Source organism: Rhinolophus ferrumequinum, chromosome 18 (assembly GCF_004115265.2).
Source record: "Rhinolophus ferrumequinum isolate MPI-CBG mRhiFer1 chromosome 18, mRhiFer1_v1.p, whole genome shotgun sequence".
Taxonomy (NCBI): domain Eukaryota; kingdom Metazoa; phylum Chordata; class Mammalia; order Chiroptera; family Rhinolophidae; genus Rhinolophus; species Rhinolophus ferrumequinum.
In genome coordinates, this window is record NC_046301.1 from 46,117,256 (window position 1) to 46,135,029 (window position 17,774).

The 17,774-nt window shown below is 39.2% G+C and overlaps 1 protein-coding gene across 2 annotated transcripts; it reads right to left on the reverse strand.

Moving 5' to 3' along the window:
* Positions 1-336: 336 nt before the first annotated feature.
* On the reverse strand, positions 337-15,837 carry TMEM192 (transmembrane protein 192). 2 transcript variants are annotated; one of them, XM_033134132.1, is made up of 7 exons: positions 15,654-15,828; positions 15,076-15,347; positions 11,138-11,284; positions 9,632-9,896; positions 4,829-4,963; positions 1,204-1,306; positions 337-753 (listed from the first exon to the last, which is right to left on the reverse strand). In XM_033134132.1, exons 2-7 carry the CDS (start codon positions 15,076-15,078, stop codon positions 615-617), a joined length of 792 nt encoding a protein of 263 aa, XP_032990023.1. In that variant the 5' UTR covers positions 15,079-15,347; positions 15,654-15,828; the 3' UTR covers positions 337-614. The 2 variants fall into 2 exon arrangements, with proteins under 2 accessions (XP_032990023.1, XP_032990022.1); XM_033134131.1 differs by lacking the exon at positions 15,076-15,347 and having other exon boundaries at positions 15,654-15,837.
* Between the last annotated feature and the right edge of the window lie 1,937 nt (positions 15,838-17,774).

Here is a 17,774-nt window from a genome sequence, read left to right on the forward strand (position 1 = left end):
AACACTGACCTAAGTCATCTTTATATCACATGTCTGGAAAGTGGAAAACTGCAGCAGATTGCATAGTACATCACCTAGTGAGACCTTGGTTCTCCAGTGAGGAAATTAGAAATGCTACAAGGGCCACGCTGCCAGCCAGTACCACACAAGCATATCAAATCAGAAGGTTCCATGGGAAGAAACATAAAAAATCACTTTCCTCATCAATTTAAAAGTGGGAGGAACTTCTTTGATCAAATCCCTGTTCTAAATACATTGTCATGTCATATTCCCTCTATAAATAGCCCCATTATTACAGGTTTCTTATGTCATGTGGAAACTGGCCAATGAGAGAGATGTTTAAACTACCTTTGGTCCTTGAATAAACCAGGCAGTTCAGTAACTTCAAAATGTGCAAAACAGACATTCTTGAGTTATCAAGGCTCCACAACACCTTTCACAGGACTCAAACCCTACATAGTAAACGGCCACACAGGTGAGAACCCAATTCAGATTTCCAACCAAAATTGTAAAATGTTACTTGGCAAAAGCTGCAATTCCCTATGTCAGCTTGTCAGGTAGTCAATCAGTCTTAAATTACTCTGGATCCCTCTGCAATTGATGTCTTCTCCCTGTCACATTCTACTTGGCTGAGAGCCTAGGTCAGACGAAGTGAAGGCCAACAACCGCTTACTCAACAGTGCATTGTGTCGCTTCAGATATACTATTATGTCTCCTTGCTTTTCGACAATTTCTTCTAGGCTTGAAATAGTCCTGTAAAGAATTAAGATATGAACAGATTACTCATACTCACCAATACTCATTAGGCTCTTCGCAAATGGGTCCCTACCTGTTGAAAGTACAGCATATTGTGTTTGTTACTTTTTCTTGTTTTTTTCTTTGAGTAGGGCACAGCTCACAGTGGCCCCTGCAGAGATCGGACCGGCAACCTTGGTGTTACTAGCACCACACTCTAACCAACTGGGCTAACCAGCCACCCATTACTTTTTCTTAGATGTTATAAGCCGAGGCAATATTCCAAAATGTGATTGTTTTATTAGACTAGATCTCACCACAGCAGAAAGGAAGTAAACACATTAAACCTAAGTCTAAAGGCACATATGCAGAGTCATAATCTCCAAGCATTAGAATGGTTTCTAAGATGTCCAGGGGGGAAAAAATTTTCAGTTCTCTTTCATCTTTTACTCCTCACCCAAAACTTACCTGAATCCAGTCTCTGAAGCAATATTGCTGGGGTAAGCATAGACCTTTTCTTCTTCAAGTATATCAGGCTGTGGTTTAGCTTTATTAAATTTTCGAATTTTCACTAAAATAATAAAAGTCATTGTCAGGTTATCTAATTATGAAAATTTCTATTTCCATTTATTCACATCACAGTTGACTATTCTTTTCAAATAAGTTAATATGCATAAAAATACTTCGTAAAGTGAATAAGGAGGTTCATTTATTGATGTACTCAAACATCTCAAAGTCTACATGCCAGGCCTGTACTAAGCAGTGGGAACAGTGATTATTGTTATTGATAATAATAATAACATCATTTTTTGTGCATTTAAAACAGAAGGCATAGGTGAACTGTTTTACAGGGAAGCTCCACAAGTAGCCAGAGCTATAATCCAGGAAGCAGCACTCCACAGCCTCCTCTGCTGACACTGCCCTGTAAAAAGAGCTACTAGTCCAGGGAGACAAGCAGATGATAAGCCTACATTCCAAGACAGTATGAAAAGGGCCATAAATCTAAGCTTGAGCAAGGGGCTAGGTCAGCCCCGGAAAGCAGCCCCTTACGAGTGGGATGAGGTGGGGAGAAGTGCAGAGAGGAGTAATGGCAGGGCCTCAATTCAGCCTTCAGGGAAACAGGAATTAATCACACAGACTGGGGGAGTGGAGAGGAGGGTGTTTTAGGTGAGAGTAGAGCCTGAACAAATACGTAGGATCCTGGAAAAGGAGTGTGTGAGTGTGTGTTTTCTAACAAAATAAGTCTATTTAAAACTTACATTGAGACAACTAGTAGCTTTAACACAGAACAAAATAGCTTTTGGAACATACAACAAGCTATTTTATAAAGTCAAGTCTCAAACAGTGTCACCTTGGTTTCCTTAATTAGAGATTAATTACTTACAATGCAAATAAATTAGTCAAGATTAGGTTAGAATTAGTATATCAAAGAATCATGTCCAAAGAGTTACCATCCACATTTACTAATATCAAAACTAGCCATCTTTTAAAATACAGAGAAGCAAGAAAAATCCACTTATAAGGGAACCAACCTGAAGTTTTCTGGGACACTGAACAAAAACATTTGTCCCTAGAAGCGACTCCCTAAATCTCTCTTGTCAGAGCCTATATTTAAAGGAGCATTATAATTTAAAATTGAAGATGTGGATGGAAAACTTGAACCTTCAAAAGTAAATCAGTCTTTGCAGAGAGTCCTACATTAAGTAAATTTATAATGATTATAATTATAAATCTTCCCTATATAAATCATCTATTTTGCAAGCCTGAATTCACCAATTAACAGGTTTTCTTAAAGTAGGAAGCATGTTAATTTGAGATTTAAAAGGACAGTTTTTAATGGTATATATTATTTGTATAAAAAATTTAAAAATGAATGTAAATAAAGATGAAATATGCTCCAAAGTCTTTGACTACAGAGCAAAAACAATTCAATTAGGAAGACAATGGATTAAAATACATGGTATATGCTAAAGGAAAAGTCTTAACGTTCAAATTTAGGTGTCATGTAACTAATACAATTGTGCCAACTGTAAAAATTAGTTCTCAGGATTCTTTTTTTCTTTTTAAACTTTTATTTATTTAAGTGTTTTTCCAGGACCTATCAGCTCCAAGTCGCGTAGTTGTTTCAATCTAGTTGTGGAGGGCGCAGCTCACAGTGGTCCATGTGGGGACTGAACCGGCGACCTTGTTAAGAGCACCGCGCTCTAACCAACTGAGAAAACCGGCTGCCCCTAGTTCTCAGGATTCTTGAAACATCTGCTTCCTCTGCCTCTTTTTAAATGATCTCAGGTCTTTTTTGTTTTTAACATCTGTCTTATTTATAGCATAATCAATTTTAAATGCTACAGTAAATCTGTTAAAAATAGTACAGTAAATCCTGGAGAAACGATCTTGGACTACATTTTAACAGTTATTAACTTCCCCTTATGTACATGATGACACATGATTTTTGGAATTTACTGTCACCTCCTTCTATGTCATAGAGAAGTCTATAGGAAACACACTTGACTGCACCCCTTGTAGTGAATCAAAGTTGTAGAGATACTATAAAAACAAGCCAACTGAATTCTATACTCAGACCTGAACCTATTTATAGTACTTGACAGAGAAATGTCATAGAATGGAATTAATCAATCAACAAGATAATTCAATGTTCATTTCTCTCACATGGACCACTACTGACGTGTTGAGTTGTTTCCGATATACTGAAAAATTAACCTTACTTTAAAACTAGTCTCATGCTTTTCTATTAAGCGGTGGTATACATTTATTTTTTAAAGAATTTTTAAAGGTACAAATGTAATCCTCTACCTAATTTGGCTAATAGTTAGCAGATAACTACAGAAAAATTTATAGAAGTCAATTATGAATGTGATAACCATTCACATTTACAAACTAGTCACTCCATCCATATTCTAAATACTTTTTGGCTAGGCTTCAAGGAGACCAAAGACCAGTAAAGTAAAATACGAGATAAGCCGTGTGTGACTTCTTCCTTCGTAACCAGAGAAATTATCTCTTTCAAGATGGATAGATAAGGTATATCATTGCCACAAAACAACTGTTGCTCATTGCCACAAAGTTAGCTACTGTGATGGACAGATTTTACTGCAGATCAACACTGCAGCTGGAATGAAATCTAGATTTCTCCAGGGCTTGAATTTTTTTTTTCCTGTCAAAGTATCCTTTCATCTAATTTTCATATCTGAAGCTTACTTTAATTTTACCATTGAGAGTTCTTTTTTCTTTTTTTAATTAAAGTTTATTGGGGTGACAATTGTTACTCAAGTTACATAGATTTCAGGTGTACAATTCTGTATTACATCATCTATAAATCCCATTGTGTGTTCACCACCCAGAGTCAGGTCTCCTTCCATCACCATATATTTGATCCCCCTTACCCTCATCTCCCACCCCCCACCCCCCTTACCCTCTGGTAACCCCTGAACTATTGTCTATGTCTAGGAGTTTTTGTTTCTCATTTGTTTGTCTTGTTCTTTTGTTGTTTTTGGTTTATATACCACACATCAGTGAAATCATATGGTTCTCTGCTTTTTCTGTCTGACTTATTTCACTTAGCATTAAAATCTCAAGATCCAACCATGTTGTCACAAATGGTCCTATTTCGTCTTTTCTTACCGCCAAATAGTATACCATTCTGCCATTGAGAATTCTGAGAAAGAAAGATCAGCCATCAGACAGCTCTAAATTTAGAAAGAAGTTGGGTTCTTAAGAGGTTTATCTCAAAGCAAATTTGGCCTAACTGCAGTTCTGAATGCATTATTTATTGACTTAAAATTTTTAAAGCCAGACTTACATTTCAGTTGCCTATGAGGAATCAAAAATTTGTGGACCTTTTTAATTCTTTTGTTTTTGTTTTATAATGAAAAGGCTTCACTTTAGTTGACAAAAGATTTGTGGATGACATAAATTCAGAACTGTGACTCACTAGGATCTGAAATGAGAGAAGTCTGGATGTGGTCAGCAACGGGAGAGATAGGAGGTTATCGGCTCTGTGGGGATTCCCGTTGCAAAGATCATGGGCTAGGGTTCAAGTGGGTCTTTGTAAGAACAGCCTGGTAGCATTTCTCACCTGTGTAGATGAGCAGACACGTCAGAGAACAGATCAGTTCCAAGGCAAGGATGGCCAGAATGAGGTCAAGATACAACCTGCTGGGCTCCGGGAAGGAGTGCTGCACGCACAGTATGAGGAGAAGTGCCGTGCTGCCTGAGAAGGAGAAACAAGCAGTGTCAGCCAGAGTCCGGCGCCAACCCCCACAAGGCCCTGGGTGCACCACTTACACTCAGCAGTGAAGGACGTTAAAGGATAAAAATCCCAAACTGCTCATCTTGAGAGGGAAAAAAAAAAAACCACACCAAACCCTCTAAGTTAATGATCACATACATTTAATTATAGTTGACATTCAATGTTATTTTATATTAGTTTCAGGTGTACAATGCATTGGCTTTATAGAATTATTAGCAATGACATTTCTTTGGGTCCTTCGTGCATTTAACAAATGATGTGGTTTTTAGCAATTTGCATTATCCCAGTTCTTCAGGACGCAGAGGCACTTGAGGACCTTAGGAGCCCACTCTGGTCACGCAGTATGCCGACGGCAGTGCTGTGAATGCTCCAGCAACCTGGATGAAAATCGGGGACCCCCGCTAGCTAACCTTGGGCAAACGATCAACTACCGCTGCTCCTTGACTTCCTCATCTGAAAAATGGGAATAACAGTACCTTCCTCACGGTGCTGTTGTGAGGACTTAATATTTGAAAAAGATTTAGCATGGTGCCTGGCCTGTAAGTATCCAATAAATATGACTTATTTTCCTCCTTGTTCAGCAAATCCATTACTTTTGAAGGCTACTTAAACCTCATTCCGCACTTTTATTCTGAAGACGGTCAAAGAAAAGTTTAGGGGCCAAAGTGATTCTTACAGCATCTTACCTTAGAATTTCCTAAACCTTATTTTAACATATTCATCTAAGTCTGATCATGGGAGAGAAATGCCTATTTCATTTATCTTCTGCTTCTTGGTACAAAAAGGGTTGATGGAGCCAGAGTTTAAACGACCTATCAGAAGGCACTGTACAAAGCTGTGTTCTAACAAGCTCCCTTACATGCAAAAATGACCAGTCACAATGTATTTATTCGTATGGTGACAGATTGCTTAATTTGTACATTAGTTTTATAAACAAGACAAATAGAATTTTACAACATTTATAGGGGGGAAAAAAACCACTGCACAGAAGTGACCACAGTATTCGGAGGATTTTCGATGTGCTGCGCATGGCCTACGTGTCAGCAGTTGGTGGGCCAGAGGGTGTAATGGGGAGCTCTGCAGATAGGAAGTTTGTAGCCTGGTGGAAGAGGCACACTGAAATAAAACCTCCCCACAGGGCCCACGCTGTGGACACTATAAAGGTGCCCTCCTGGAGGGAGCCGTGCCCAGCACATCTCAGTTCAGACCAAGCTCACCGTACTGCTGGGTTACTGCAGCAGCCTGACCAGATCTGTGCCAACCAGCTGCACTCTCCAGCTATACAGCCTGACTGAGCTTTCTCAATCTCACAAATCTCAGCAAGTCGCTCCGGTTTGACTGCTCTCCTTGGGCCTCTCAGGATAACCTCTGCAGCCTCACCCCTTTCCCCCACACACGCCTGCCTGCTGGCTACTTACTCTGTCAGGGTCCAACAAATACTTCTTACATGACAACAATCCATGATCAGGTTTTTTTTTTTTTTTTATGGTTTTATAACCATAGACATAAACCTAGATGTTTCTTGTTTTATTTCAGTCACCGTTAACAAAAAAAGATTCTAAGAGTTAATGGAATCCTTACTATTCATTCAAAATACTAGGAAGAAACAAGTTCTTGGGGGCCAGGGGAGCTAGCATCGTGATGAGAGCCTGGAGGCCTGGGCTCTAGTGGAGGATCTGCCACTTCTTATGGACTAAAGCTGTTACTCTGACCGCAGACTCCTCCTCTATGAATGGGGGGAAATAATACTTGTCATACAAGCCTTGTTGTAGGAAGAAATGAACTAACAAGGCCCAAGCAGGTATTCAATTAATGGCACATATGATTATAACAATAATGGTTTTATGGAACCTATCCCAACGCCTGGCATATGCCACGTGGTCCCTCCTCCAGGCGAGTCCCCATGGCTGACTGACAGTCGCGGGCTACACTAGAGCAAGCCCTAGCTCTGCTCCACTGCTCCCAGCAGCACCGTGGGCTTTCCCGAAGAACGTGGGGCCTCTAGAGCCAAGGGTGTACAGCACACAATCTCTCCCACTTAGGATCCTAGAATTCACACTGGGACCTACTTTTATAAATAAGAATTCCCTCCAGAATTTACAGTCTAGAGTAGTTCCCTCAAACTGTACTTTTCTGGGATTTCAAAAAAATTGTTTTGGAGAATTTTTGAGTTTATTTGAGCCAAACTGATGACGTATGCCAGGAAGCAAGATCTTAAATGGTCTTCAAACTGAACTTTTGCATGACTTCAATCTCTAGGTTCACCCTGTCAGGCCCCAGAGAGAAACACTGCTTGTCTGGGCCCATCTGACATTAAAAATGACTGCTTTTAAGTGAAGGGCCAAGTTTTCATTTCAATGGAAAAATAAACAATGAAATAGGCATCTTGCTATGTAACAAATACTATTTGATAGAGTTCAAAATGTATTTGGATCTAACGAAGGAGAACAGATAAATTAGATAAATATTTTCAACTTATTTGGAAGAAAAGCAAAGCCCCTTCTCCCATCTCCACAAAATAAATTTATTTTCCTCTCTAGACATAACAAAAAGTAGGATGAAGCTAATCAATATCCAGCAATACTATCACATGCAGTGATACATGGGCCATACATGATACATGATAACGCTGGCTATACTCTTATGATTAGCTGAAAGTTCTATGTCTTCTATGATGTATCTTCTTTTCTTTCAAATAAGAAAAAAATATACTTAAAGAAAAATAGATACAAGGTTAAATACCTGCCCCAATCTTTTTGATTTTTCTGGGTCTTTATATGAACAACATACAAGTGATGCCATCTGTGATTAAATTAAGGGTCCAATTATTAAGAACCAGATGATGGAGGGTCACATGATTAATAAGAATTTGAAAGTCTGAGGAAAGGTAAAGATCAGACAATCTCTTGGTGGGCCTCAAAAATACTATTTCCAGAGAATCACTTAAGAAACTGACCATTATTTTGGTCATACAGTATGTAAGTTCTTTCAGTAGTTAAAAATAGGTTTCTGCTTTTATCTTTGTCGGGGTGGGAGAGGTTGATAGTGACATCTTCTGACCACGAAAGAGTACTACAAGTCAAAAATTGAACCTGTAAGACCAAGAAAGGAGCAGTGAATGTAGCCCTAGCCTTCTAGCTAAGTGAAAATCAGCCATCTCTACAAAATGCGTCTTTGTTACAGCATGGCACTTCAGCTTCCACTGAGAATGTCAGTGGGTGGATGGACTAGCAGTTTGCCCTTAAGGAAATGTATTAATAGAAGACAGAAGAAAAATAAAAATCAAATTCTGTAGAGCTATTTTTCTGTGGAAAAATTCATTTCTAACCTGGTTTTAAAATGTTTAAAGATTTATTCGGGACTCAAGTTGAAAAAGAGGGTCTTTAAAAGTGACAGAAACTTTAATAACACTAAGGCAAAAATACCTAAAGAAATTCAATTTAATTCCATTAAGCCTTTAAAATGCAGCAATAAAGAAAAGCGGGCACTCATGAACTCTAAATCCTATATGGACTTTCTGATCTTGCCTTCATAATTTGTTTTTAGTTTTCCGTTTGGATAATGCATCTTATTACATAGCAGTCTCTAACTGCAAGAAAAGTACTGAATTTCATTTAAAATAAAACAATTCTCTCTTCTTATTCTATAAGTATCAAACAGCAGCAGCATTTAAATCTCCTTGAGCTGAATAAGGAAAAGGGGGAAATTTCTACATTTCATACAGGTATACGTGGACATTATGTCCATAATGAAGGGGAACAGAAAATGTCACCCCAAAATATGATTTTTGGGTATAAGGAAGACTTTAAGCTGATTAGTTTTAAGAAACAGCAGACCCCGGAAAAAGTCTGAAAACCGAGTAGAAGTTATCCATTTGTAAGACTGTCTCCCTCTCTGTACCAGGAAGAGAAGGATGACTCTAAATCTTGAGAAACTTATTAATGGAGAAGGCACCTACCTATATGTGTAACAACCTTACTCCTGTTTATTGTGCTTTTCTGGGTAACCTCCCATAACTACAGCCACCCCCCACATCTTCTTTTGCCTTTTAGCTGGAAAGGTGATGACTTAGGCCGTTTTAGGGAGTTACTCAGTTTTCCTGGGTCTCTCCCAAGTATACAGGAGGTATACATGTTATTAAACTTCTGTTTATTTTTCTCCTGTTAATCTTTCTTTTATTACAGTGGGGTCTCAGCCAAGAACCTGGAAGGGTAGAGGGAAAATGATGTTACCTCCACTACATTAACAAAGACTTCAAAGAAAAATTAAGGTTGTATACATTGTAAGAAGAGCTTCAAGACATTTGGGTGATCCAAATCTTAGTGTCCACAACATGTACCATTCTCACAAAAATTCCAGTAAATCGTCACGGAAGGTCGTGAATAGGTTCTGTGACTTTAAGGGAAACGATGTATAAAGAAACCAATTTTACCATAGGCTAACTGATATAAACATGAGTTAAGTTCCTATCGCATCCCGTAACATTTTAACAAAATGACCTTCAATGAAACAACATTATTCAAGGACCTGCTGTATTTGATTATAAAATCAAACTTCACGTTTCTTTCTGCTGTCATTTTTGCCACTCAAGTACGCCCCAGACAAGTTGAGTGAGACAACGGAGCTTACCAGTGGAGTGTATCATTAGTGCAAGCCTTTTAAGATGCCTCGTCGATCGGTAGATCATGTGATAGCCTCGGTTTCTTACTTTGCTGTGGTGATACTGCATGTAGAATTCAAGCAGGAGATGCAGAATCCACAAAATAACTTTTCCAAGGATTATGACGGTCTGAACTTTCAGTGGGTTGGTGTAGTTTCCTGGGCACTTGTCCTCATTTGGATTAGGGTAAGAACAAAGCACACCTGTTAAAAATGCTAAAATAACAAACACAACCTGGAGGGAAGCACAGCAGTAGGATTAATATTCAGTATTTGGATTTAGGAAACAATCATCACCATCCCAGCACATACTCTTAAACCTATGACTTTCACTATCCAATTTTTAGACATGAATTTAAAAAACATATTTTTACAAACTTTTTAAACAGGAAATTTGGAGAAAAATTTGCAGATAACTTGGAAACCCAAATCACAAATAAGAAAAAAATCACACACACACAAAAAATCACTCAAAATCCCAACTAACAGAGATGAGAACTTCATATTAAACAGTTTCCTGCCCACTTTTCTTTTATTGTAAAAAGTAAAAACAGCTCATTGAGTGCCTCAAAGGTAACTAATGAAAATCACGATTTAAAAAAGTTTATTTCCAGTTTCAGTATTAACATACAAAACTATCCAATTAAGTTGACAAAAATGTAAAAGATTGGTATCAAAATGCAGGCAAACAGACATTCTCATACATTGCTACTGGTCTGAGAATTGCTGGTGAAAAATAATTGGGAAATATCTTGACCCAGAAATCCTACCGTAAAGACTCTATCCCTCTGAAGTAAAAACACCAGTACCTAGTATTCATGGGTATGAATACTATACATGGGTACTTACTGCAGTGTTCTCTATCTTTGCAAAACTTGAAAATTGTCCAAGCATATGTATCCATCCATAGCAGAATGCTTGAATAAATTAAGGTACATCCACCCATATAATGTCATTCAGCTATGATAGAATTAACTCAATCTCTGTGTATTAGTTTAGATGGATATTTAGGATATGTTAAGATTAAAAGAAATACATTGCAGAGTAGGAGTTCAAAGCGTGATTTCCAGACTAGCAGCATCAGCATCACTAGAGAATGTGTTAGAAATGCAAATTCTGGGGCTCCACCCCAGACCAGCTGCATCAAATTCTCTGGGTGTGTGTGTGTGTGTGTTTGTGTGTGTGTGTGTCCCAGCAATCTGTAGTTCAACAAGCCTGCCAGGGAATCTGATGCAGGCTGAAGTTCGAGGAACACTGCTGTACAGTAATAAATACAGTATTAGCCAATTTTTTAAAAAGAAATTGGATAATACTGCAACTATGTCTACAATAAATTCTTTGAAACAGAGATATGAGTAAACAAGTATGCACATTTTAAATGTTGAGAGCTATAGCCCAACTGCCCTCTGAAGAGCTTAGATACATATTTTGAAGAACATCACCTCTAGGTGGGTCCCTTTCTCCCAGCCAACTTACATGTATGAACAAGAGAAGATTTGCTATGAGGACCGTAGGAAGAGGATGGAATCTTGGTCTAAACTGAGCATGTAATGAATGATATGGGAGATACTGGGGGTCCAGAAGGGGGTCATCTTCAATACTTTGGGTCAGATCCAAGGAACCCTGAGGGGCAGAAAAAAGGAAGCAAGCTGTAATCACCACTTCTCTGGATTATGTTTCTAAGACAAACTATAAAGCTAAACTATAAAGCTTTGAAAAATCATTACACAAGTTAGAGGCAAAAAAACCCACTCCCCAGCTAAAGCCAATTTTGAACATATACCATAAACCTCCAGATAACAACTGTATACAAATTGGTGAAAACAAGAGTTATTAAAACAGGTAGAGGACATCTTAATTTATCTTCAAAGAGGTAATACATAATGAGATTAACAGATAATTTTCTTCAAGCCCTCAAAAATTTAGATATTGGTTTATTTAACATTATTGATGAAATAATTACATATGGTTGCAATTCTTACACTATATCTCTGTGTTCCATAAAATTTTGGCAAGTTGGTGGAGGCTTTCTTAAGAGGTCTTAAAACAAATTTCAGTTAGGATAGAAATATTAATATTTTAGAGTACTAATAGAAACAGATCACCCTGATAGACCCTCAGGGAGACTTTTAGTTTGTAGATGCCAGATTCTCAATGAAAACAACTATTAATAGTTACTACGACACTTACATAGTTGGCAAAGGTTTAGCTGCCAACTTAAAAATCTAGTTAGTCATATTTAAAGGTCCTGAAGGTATTATCTCGACAGAAACAGTACTTTCTGGTATCTGTGCCCAAGATAAAAGAATATAGAACACAGTCCAAAAGGAGATTATGTTTTTATTGGGGAGATTAGGGGTAAAAGCATGCAGGGCTAAACAATACAAGAATATACAGTAGAATATAGGGAAGTGATAATAAACGAGCAAAGTGATAGCACAGACGATACAACAAATTTAGGTTAGCCAGTTATACTAGAATGAGGAAAATGAAGACAACGCACAAAGGGAAGCCTGAGAATAGGATTCAGGGACAGAGGATCAGGGCTCTTTACTTTGGAAGGGGTAGAGGGTGGGACACAAATGGTGTGAGATGACTGCTGGGCACTAGGATTATAAAGATAATACAGTAGTTTGGGGCATGCCCCAGATCTGGGGTGAGCTGCTTGATTTCCAATCTCAGGCATTCAATGCTGCTCTGCAATTTCTTTTTATTCAATGCTCAGACAGCTTCCTGTTTAGTATGCCATAACTCATGGTGCAATTCTGACAATTTTTGTTCTCTATTAAGACTCCTGGGCCTCTAGTTCTTTCTCAATCAGCAGATGTTCTAGCCTCCACCACTCTTCCCTTAGCTAACATTCAAGCAGCCTTCCAGACGCAGCTGGGGCAATTTCCACAGGTAGCCTTCCTGGGCACCCAAGCATCTGGATCATGCCACCTGTTAAATACTTGTCCCAGCAAAAATGCTTCCTTCTCTGATGCCTCAATGCTGTTTCTTCTGCTCTTTTCATCTGCCATTGTTTTCATCACTTCAAGTTTGACTTGGGTCTATTTCGTATCTTCCATGTGTCTTTTTAACCTTTTGAGCATACAGAAAACAGTTATAATGTTTTAATGTCCTTGTTTGCTATTTCTAGCATGTCATTTCTGAATCAGTTTTAATTGGCTCATACACACCTCTATTATAACTCACAATACTAAGCACAAGGTATCAAAGTTGTTGGAATAAGGTGTGCTTCACAAGGGCAGGACTCTACATTGTATTATGTTCTTTGTACCTTTAGCGCCTGATGTATAGCAGGTTCTTAATGTGTGTGTAGATTGAAGGAAAGACTATCCAACTTCTTAAATAGCTGGGACCTAGGAATTTAAACAAACCTAGCACTGAAACCTTAACCATAGTCAATAATCTACAGTAAGTCCTCACTTAACATCATCAATAGCTTCTGCAACTTTACTCAAAACGACGTGACGTGTAAAGAAACCAGTTTTACCACAAGCTAACTGATACAAACAAGAGTTAAGTTCCTAAGGCGTCTCATCAATGTTATAATGAAACGACGTTGAACAAAATGATGTTATTCGAGGAAATGCTGTATTTTATTTACCTCCCACTGTTTCCCTTTCATGCACCTTTTCCTCTAGCCCAGTATATTTGTGGAGTGCCCCACAAATATACTCTTACCTTTTTCAGAATCCAACCCATCTTTCACAGTCCCAACCAAAATGTATATTTTCTATAAAACTTGTCCAGCCAAGTGTTTTCTTTCTACTTTAAAACTAAAACATACTGCCCATAATATTGATTTGGAATGTTTCTTATGCTGTCTTTTACTGTTTCCTTTTTTCATGTATATGCTTTTGGTTTTCCCTGTCTACATTGAAGGGGTTAGGGACTACAATATGGTTTCTCCTCTATGTCACTTACTAGATGCTAAGTAAATAAAACGTCTTTGATGTCTAGATCAAATACACTGTCCAACGGCTCCTATAGGAAATGTAGTCAACCATACAAACAGCACCCCCTCATTCTCTGTCACTCACCACCCGCAAGTGAAAGGGGAAGGGAGGAGGACTCCCGAGTCCAAATAATTTCTTCATTTCCACTATTAATACTACATTTCTACTTGTAGAGAATATCTGTTGTTCTTGCCCACACCGTATCTCTCCCCTCTTCTTTCATGACAATAACTCTATTTCCTTTGGGGACCTACCATCTATCTCTGCATTAAGTCTCAATGGGAACATCCTTCAATACTCTTCACTCTTCTCTGGCCTAAGGGTGGTCATGGAAACAAAAAGGGCTGGGACAATCCACTCTTTCTGTGAGCAGCAAAGCAAAGGGAGACCATGGTTGAGGCAGATTCATTCCAGGACAGAGCCTGAAAGGACTTGAGGTGCCCTTGTATGGGTCCTTTCAGAGGCCTAGGTGTTCATCAACCCTAGATCCTTTCAAATAAATCCCTTTCTTCTTTAAATTGGCCCGAGTTGGTTCTACTGCTTGCAAACAATGAACCCTAACTAAAAAGCCTTTGCCTCTTTTAAGTCATTGAAGTGCCTGTGCCTATGACATGGCAGATCATTTTTAACTTTTTACTGAATGGTAGAAATCATATCTACAAAATCCCAAAAGCAGGCAACTTGCTCACATTGAAAGTGATTTACCTACGTAATGGTTGGTGAGACATTAATCTCCAATTGTTTGGTGAAACAGATTTCTTTTTTTTTTTTTTAAACAGATTTCTAAGATTGTACTCATCCTAAAGTTAAAAGCTGCAGATCCAAGAACCCTGGGGCATTTACTGCACGAATTTTTCTAAGTCTCTCTTTTACTCTCAGATATAATTTTTCCCCATACACTGTCAGTTCATGAATCCCACCCTTAAAAATGTAGAAACAAATCAATTTTTCTTTAAATATAGAAACCGGAATCTACTTGCAGGTCTTAGTTTTCCATTTTCTCCACTAAGGTAAAAAAAGGAATTTTCAGTCATTAGAAATTGTTTGGTCTTTATTTAGTTAAGATAATTTAACTACAGTCACTATTCACACAAGAATCTAAGGTCTTGTAGGCCTGGAACTGTGTTTCACGGGCCTTCCTGATGCCCATCATTCAGTGATAGGGTCGCAGTAATGCTTTCATTAATATGTTAATCCAAAAAATGCGTTCATGGAACTGTCAACTTTGCATTTCTCAAGGGCAAGATTTTATTCTGAGCCAATGGGGCAACCCAGTTAATTCTGGGCACAAATACACTTCCTTTAAAAATGTTTTAATATATCTAAGCAAAGATTTTTGCAACTATGCTATCACTTCATTCTATATACACTGTAAACTAGGGCACTGGAGTTTTAGTAATCTGGTTTGGATCCATCTAAGAAAGGAGATTTAAAAAACTCTTCAATTCCTACCATGCCTACATTAAAAACATCACGGCAGTTTTTCTCTAATGTGGACTTCCGGGTGATGACAGCGACCGGCCAGCCCGTGGGACGCCGGCGGCTGGTCTGCGTGTTGCTGCCGCTCCTGGTCCACAGCTCTCTAGAGCAGAGGCAGGGGATCCAAGAGGAAGGGAGATTCGCCCCCTGCGCTCCAGGGGCGATCGAGCGGAGCCCAGCGCCCAGAGACGCGCCCAGAGCCAGGGTTGTCAGGTCAGGCGCGCATCACGTGAGGCTTTCAGTTCCTGGATCAAAGATACTGACTGCACGTGGGCTAGGCGCCCACCAGGGACCCCAGCACCCGCGTGGCCACCGCCCAGCAGTCCACCTCGGCCTCCACCCGGGGAAAAAACCCGGATCCCGCGCATCGCGGACCTCACCCCTCCCCGGTGCCTTCTCCTACAACCCCGCACCCCCTGCGCAGGAGGCGCCGCCTCCCGCGGCGTCTACGCGGGTTAAGGGTGGCTTCCTCCGGCAGTCTCCGCCCAGCGCGCCCAGCCCAGGAAGAAGGGGATTCCGCGGCCAGCCGCCCGCCACTTTCGTGCACTCACATCCTCCGTTCTGCCTCCCGCCGCCATTTCCCGACGCTTGAGGCCGAAGCCCTGGCCAGCCCGGCCTCTCTCCACCTGTTTCCATGCGCCGTGGGCTCAGGAGAACTGCCACCTCCAAGGACCTGTCCGCCCCTACTCCAGACACACCGACTCCCGCGTCCGCCCCGCCTCCGGCCTTCCCCGGGCCCCACCTCCTCACTCCCGATTGGCCGAGGCAGAGGGAGGGGCGTGTCCGTGTCCTGCCGTGAAGACCAGACCTGTGGGCCGCAGCTGCGTTTGGGACCTCCTGCGGTTCTGGGGATTCTCTCCTTTTCCGCTCGGGTCTGCTATTGGCTAGAGACTTGGGCAATAAAGGATGCGTTCCAAGTCCAAGAATTTAACTATTTCCGGCCGCCACTTGCTTCTTTTTGAAACATTAACTTTTTTCGGTCTTCCTTGATTTTTGTTTGCAGGCACAGCGCCATGCATAAGTAAAACCAGTGGTAGAATTTTAGGGTTCCTATTTTTAGCTCAAAACTTCGCCAGTAGAGGGACAAGAACAGAAAAAAGATTCTAATTCCCATGACCTATTTACAAATTTCACCAATGGGCATGAATAAAGAAACTATATTAGAAGCCACAGTATCACACACTTTGCTGAGCAGTAGTTCCCTAATTGACGCTTATTCAGTTCTGAATCATAAGTAGCCTTCACCGGTTTCAGGAGACTCACTCTCCCGAGTCTGTCTTTGCCTGTATAACACTACCAGGAGTGAAAACGTTTTATCTTTTTTCAACTTGAACTTTATACTTCTTTTATAAGTAACTCCCCAGTTGACAGATTATTTAATGAATGATGTTGGGAAAAATCAGGTAGCCATTTGGAAGAAAATAAAACTGGATCACTACCATATTACTTAAACCAAAATAAATTCTTAATAGTTCAAAAACTTAAACATAAAAATAAATCAACAAAAGTTCCAGAAAAAAATTGACATAGTCTTACAATAAAGACTTTCCATGCATGACCCTAATCCCAGAAGCACTAAAGAAAAGTGTAATATATAGATATAAATAGATCATTATCTATTTATAAATAAATAAATGAAAGTTGCTGTTACAGAGTTTAGGGGTAGATCTATTTGCAATGATCCATATGTACTACAGAATGATAGCTAAGTAAAAACATTTCAATTTGCACCAAGATATATATATATATTATATATATAATCATATATATAATATATATATATATCATGTATATGTTTCTATTTGTGGGAAATTAGTACATATTTGCTTTTGTACAGTTATAAAATTTTTCTGCAAGAATATGAGGTCTGACAATTAAGTTGGCGAACTTGTTGCAATGATGTTGCTAACCTTTTTTGATATGAGAAGGATTTTTCATTATGAATTTGAACCAAATGGACAAACAGTTAACCAAGTTTACTATTTGGAAGTACTGAAAAGGCTGCTCTTGCGTCGCGACAATGCACCAGCTCACACGGTACTATCTGAGGGACTTTTTAGCCAGTAAACAACTGTATTGGAACACCCTTCCTACTCACCTGATCTGGCCCCCAGTGACTTCTGTAGTTACCCAAAGATAAAGGAAATATTGAAAGGAAGACATTTTGATGACATTCAGGACATCAAGGATAATACCATGACAGCTCTGATGGCCATTCCAGAAAGAGTTGCAAAATTGCTTTGAAGTGTGGACTAGGTGCTGGTGACGGTGCATAGCTTCCCAGGGAGTACTTCGAAGGTGACTGTAGTGGTATTCAGCAATGAGATATGTAGCACTTTTTCTAGGATGAGTTTGCAAACTTAATTGTCAGACCTCGAATGCCAGAATCATTCATGGTTACCACTACTGAGAATGTAGAAGAATGTTTTCTTTCCAGTTTAAATTTTTCCACTCTCTGAAATTTTTACTATGTATGACTTTTTGAACTTAATTTTTAAATTTTTAATTAAACAGATAATTCATGACTACACAATGAGCAGTGTGTGTGCATTGCCAATGTTTTTCTATATACTACTTTTATAGCATAAATTTGCATGTTAAAATATTTGGTTTTTCTATTACACATACATTTTTCGTGAATAACATTTTAACTATTTTTTCTACATTATAGA

Excerpts from the sequence above, each read along its gene's own strand:
- TMEM192 (XM_033134131.1), bottom strand. The coding sequence starts at position 15,680 with ATGGCGGCGGGAGGCAGAACGGAGGAT. Across the intron at positions 4,964-9,631 it reads ACTAATGATACACTCCACTG|GCAGCACGGCACTTCTCCTC; the intron begins GTAAGCTCCGTT and ends TCTCCTTCTCAG. Across the intron at positions 1,307-4,828 it reads GTGTCTGCTCATCTACACAG|TGAAAATTCGAAAATTTAAT; the intron begins GTGAGAAATGCT and ends TTATTATTTTAG.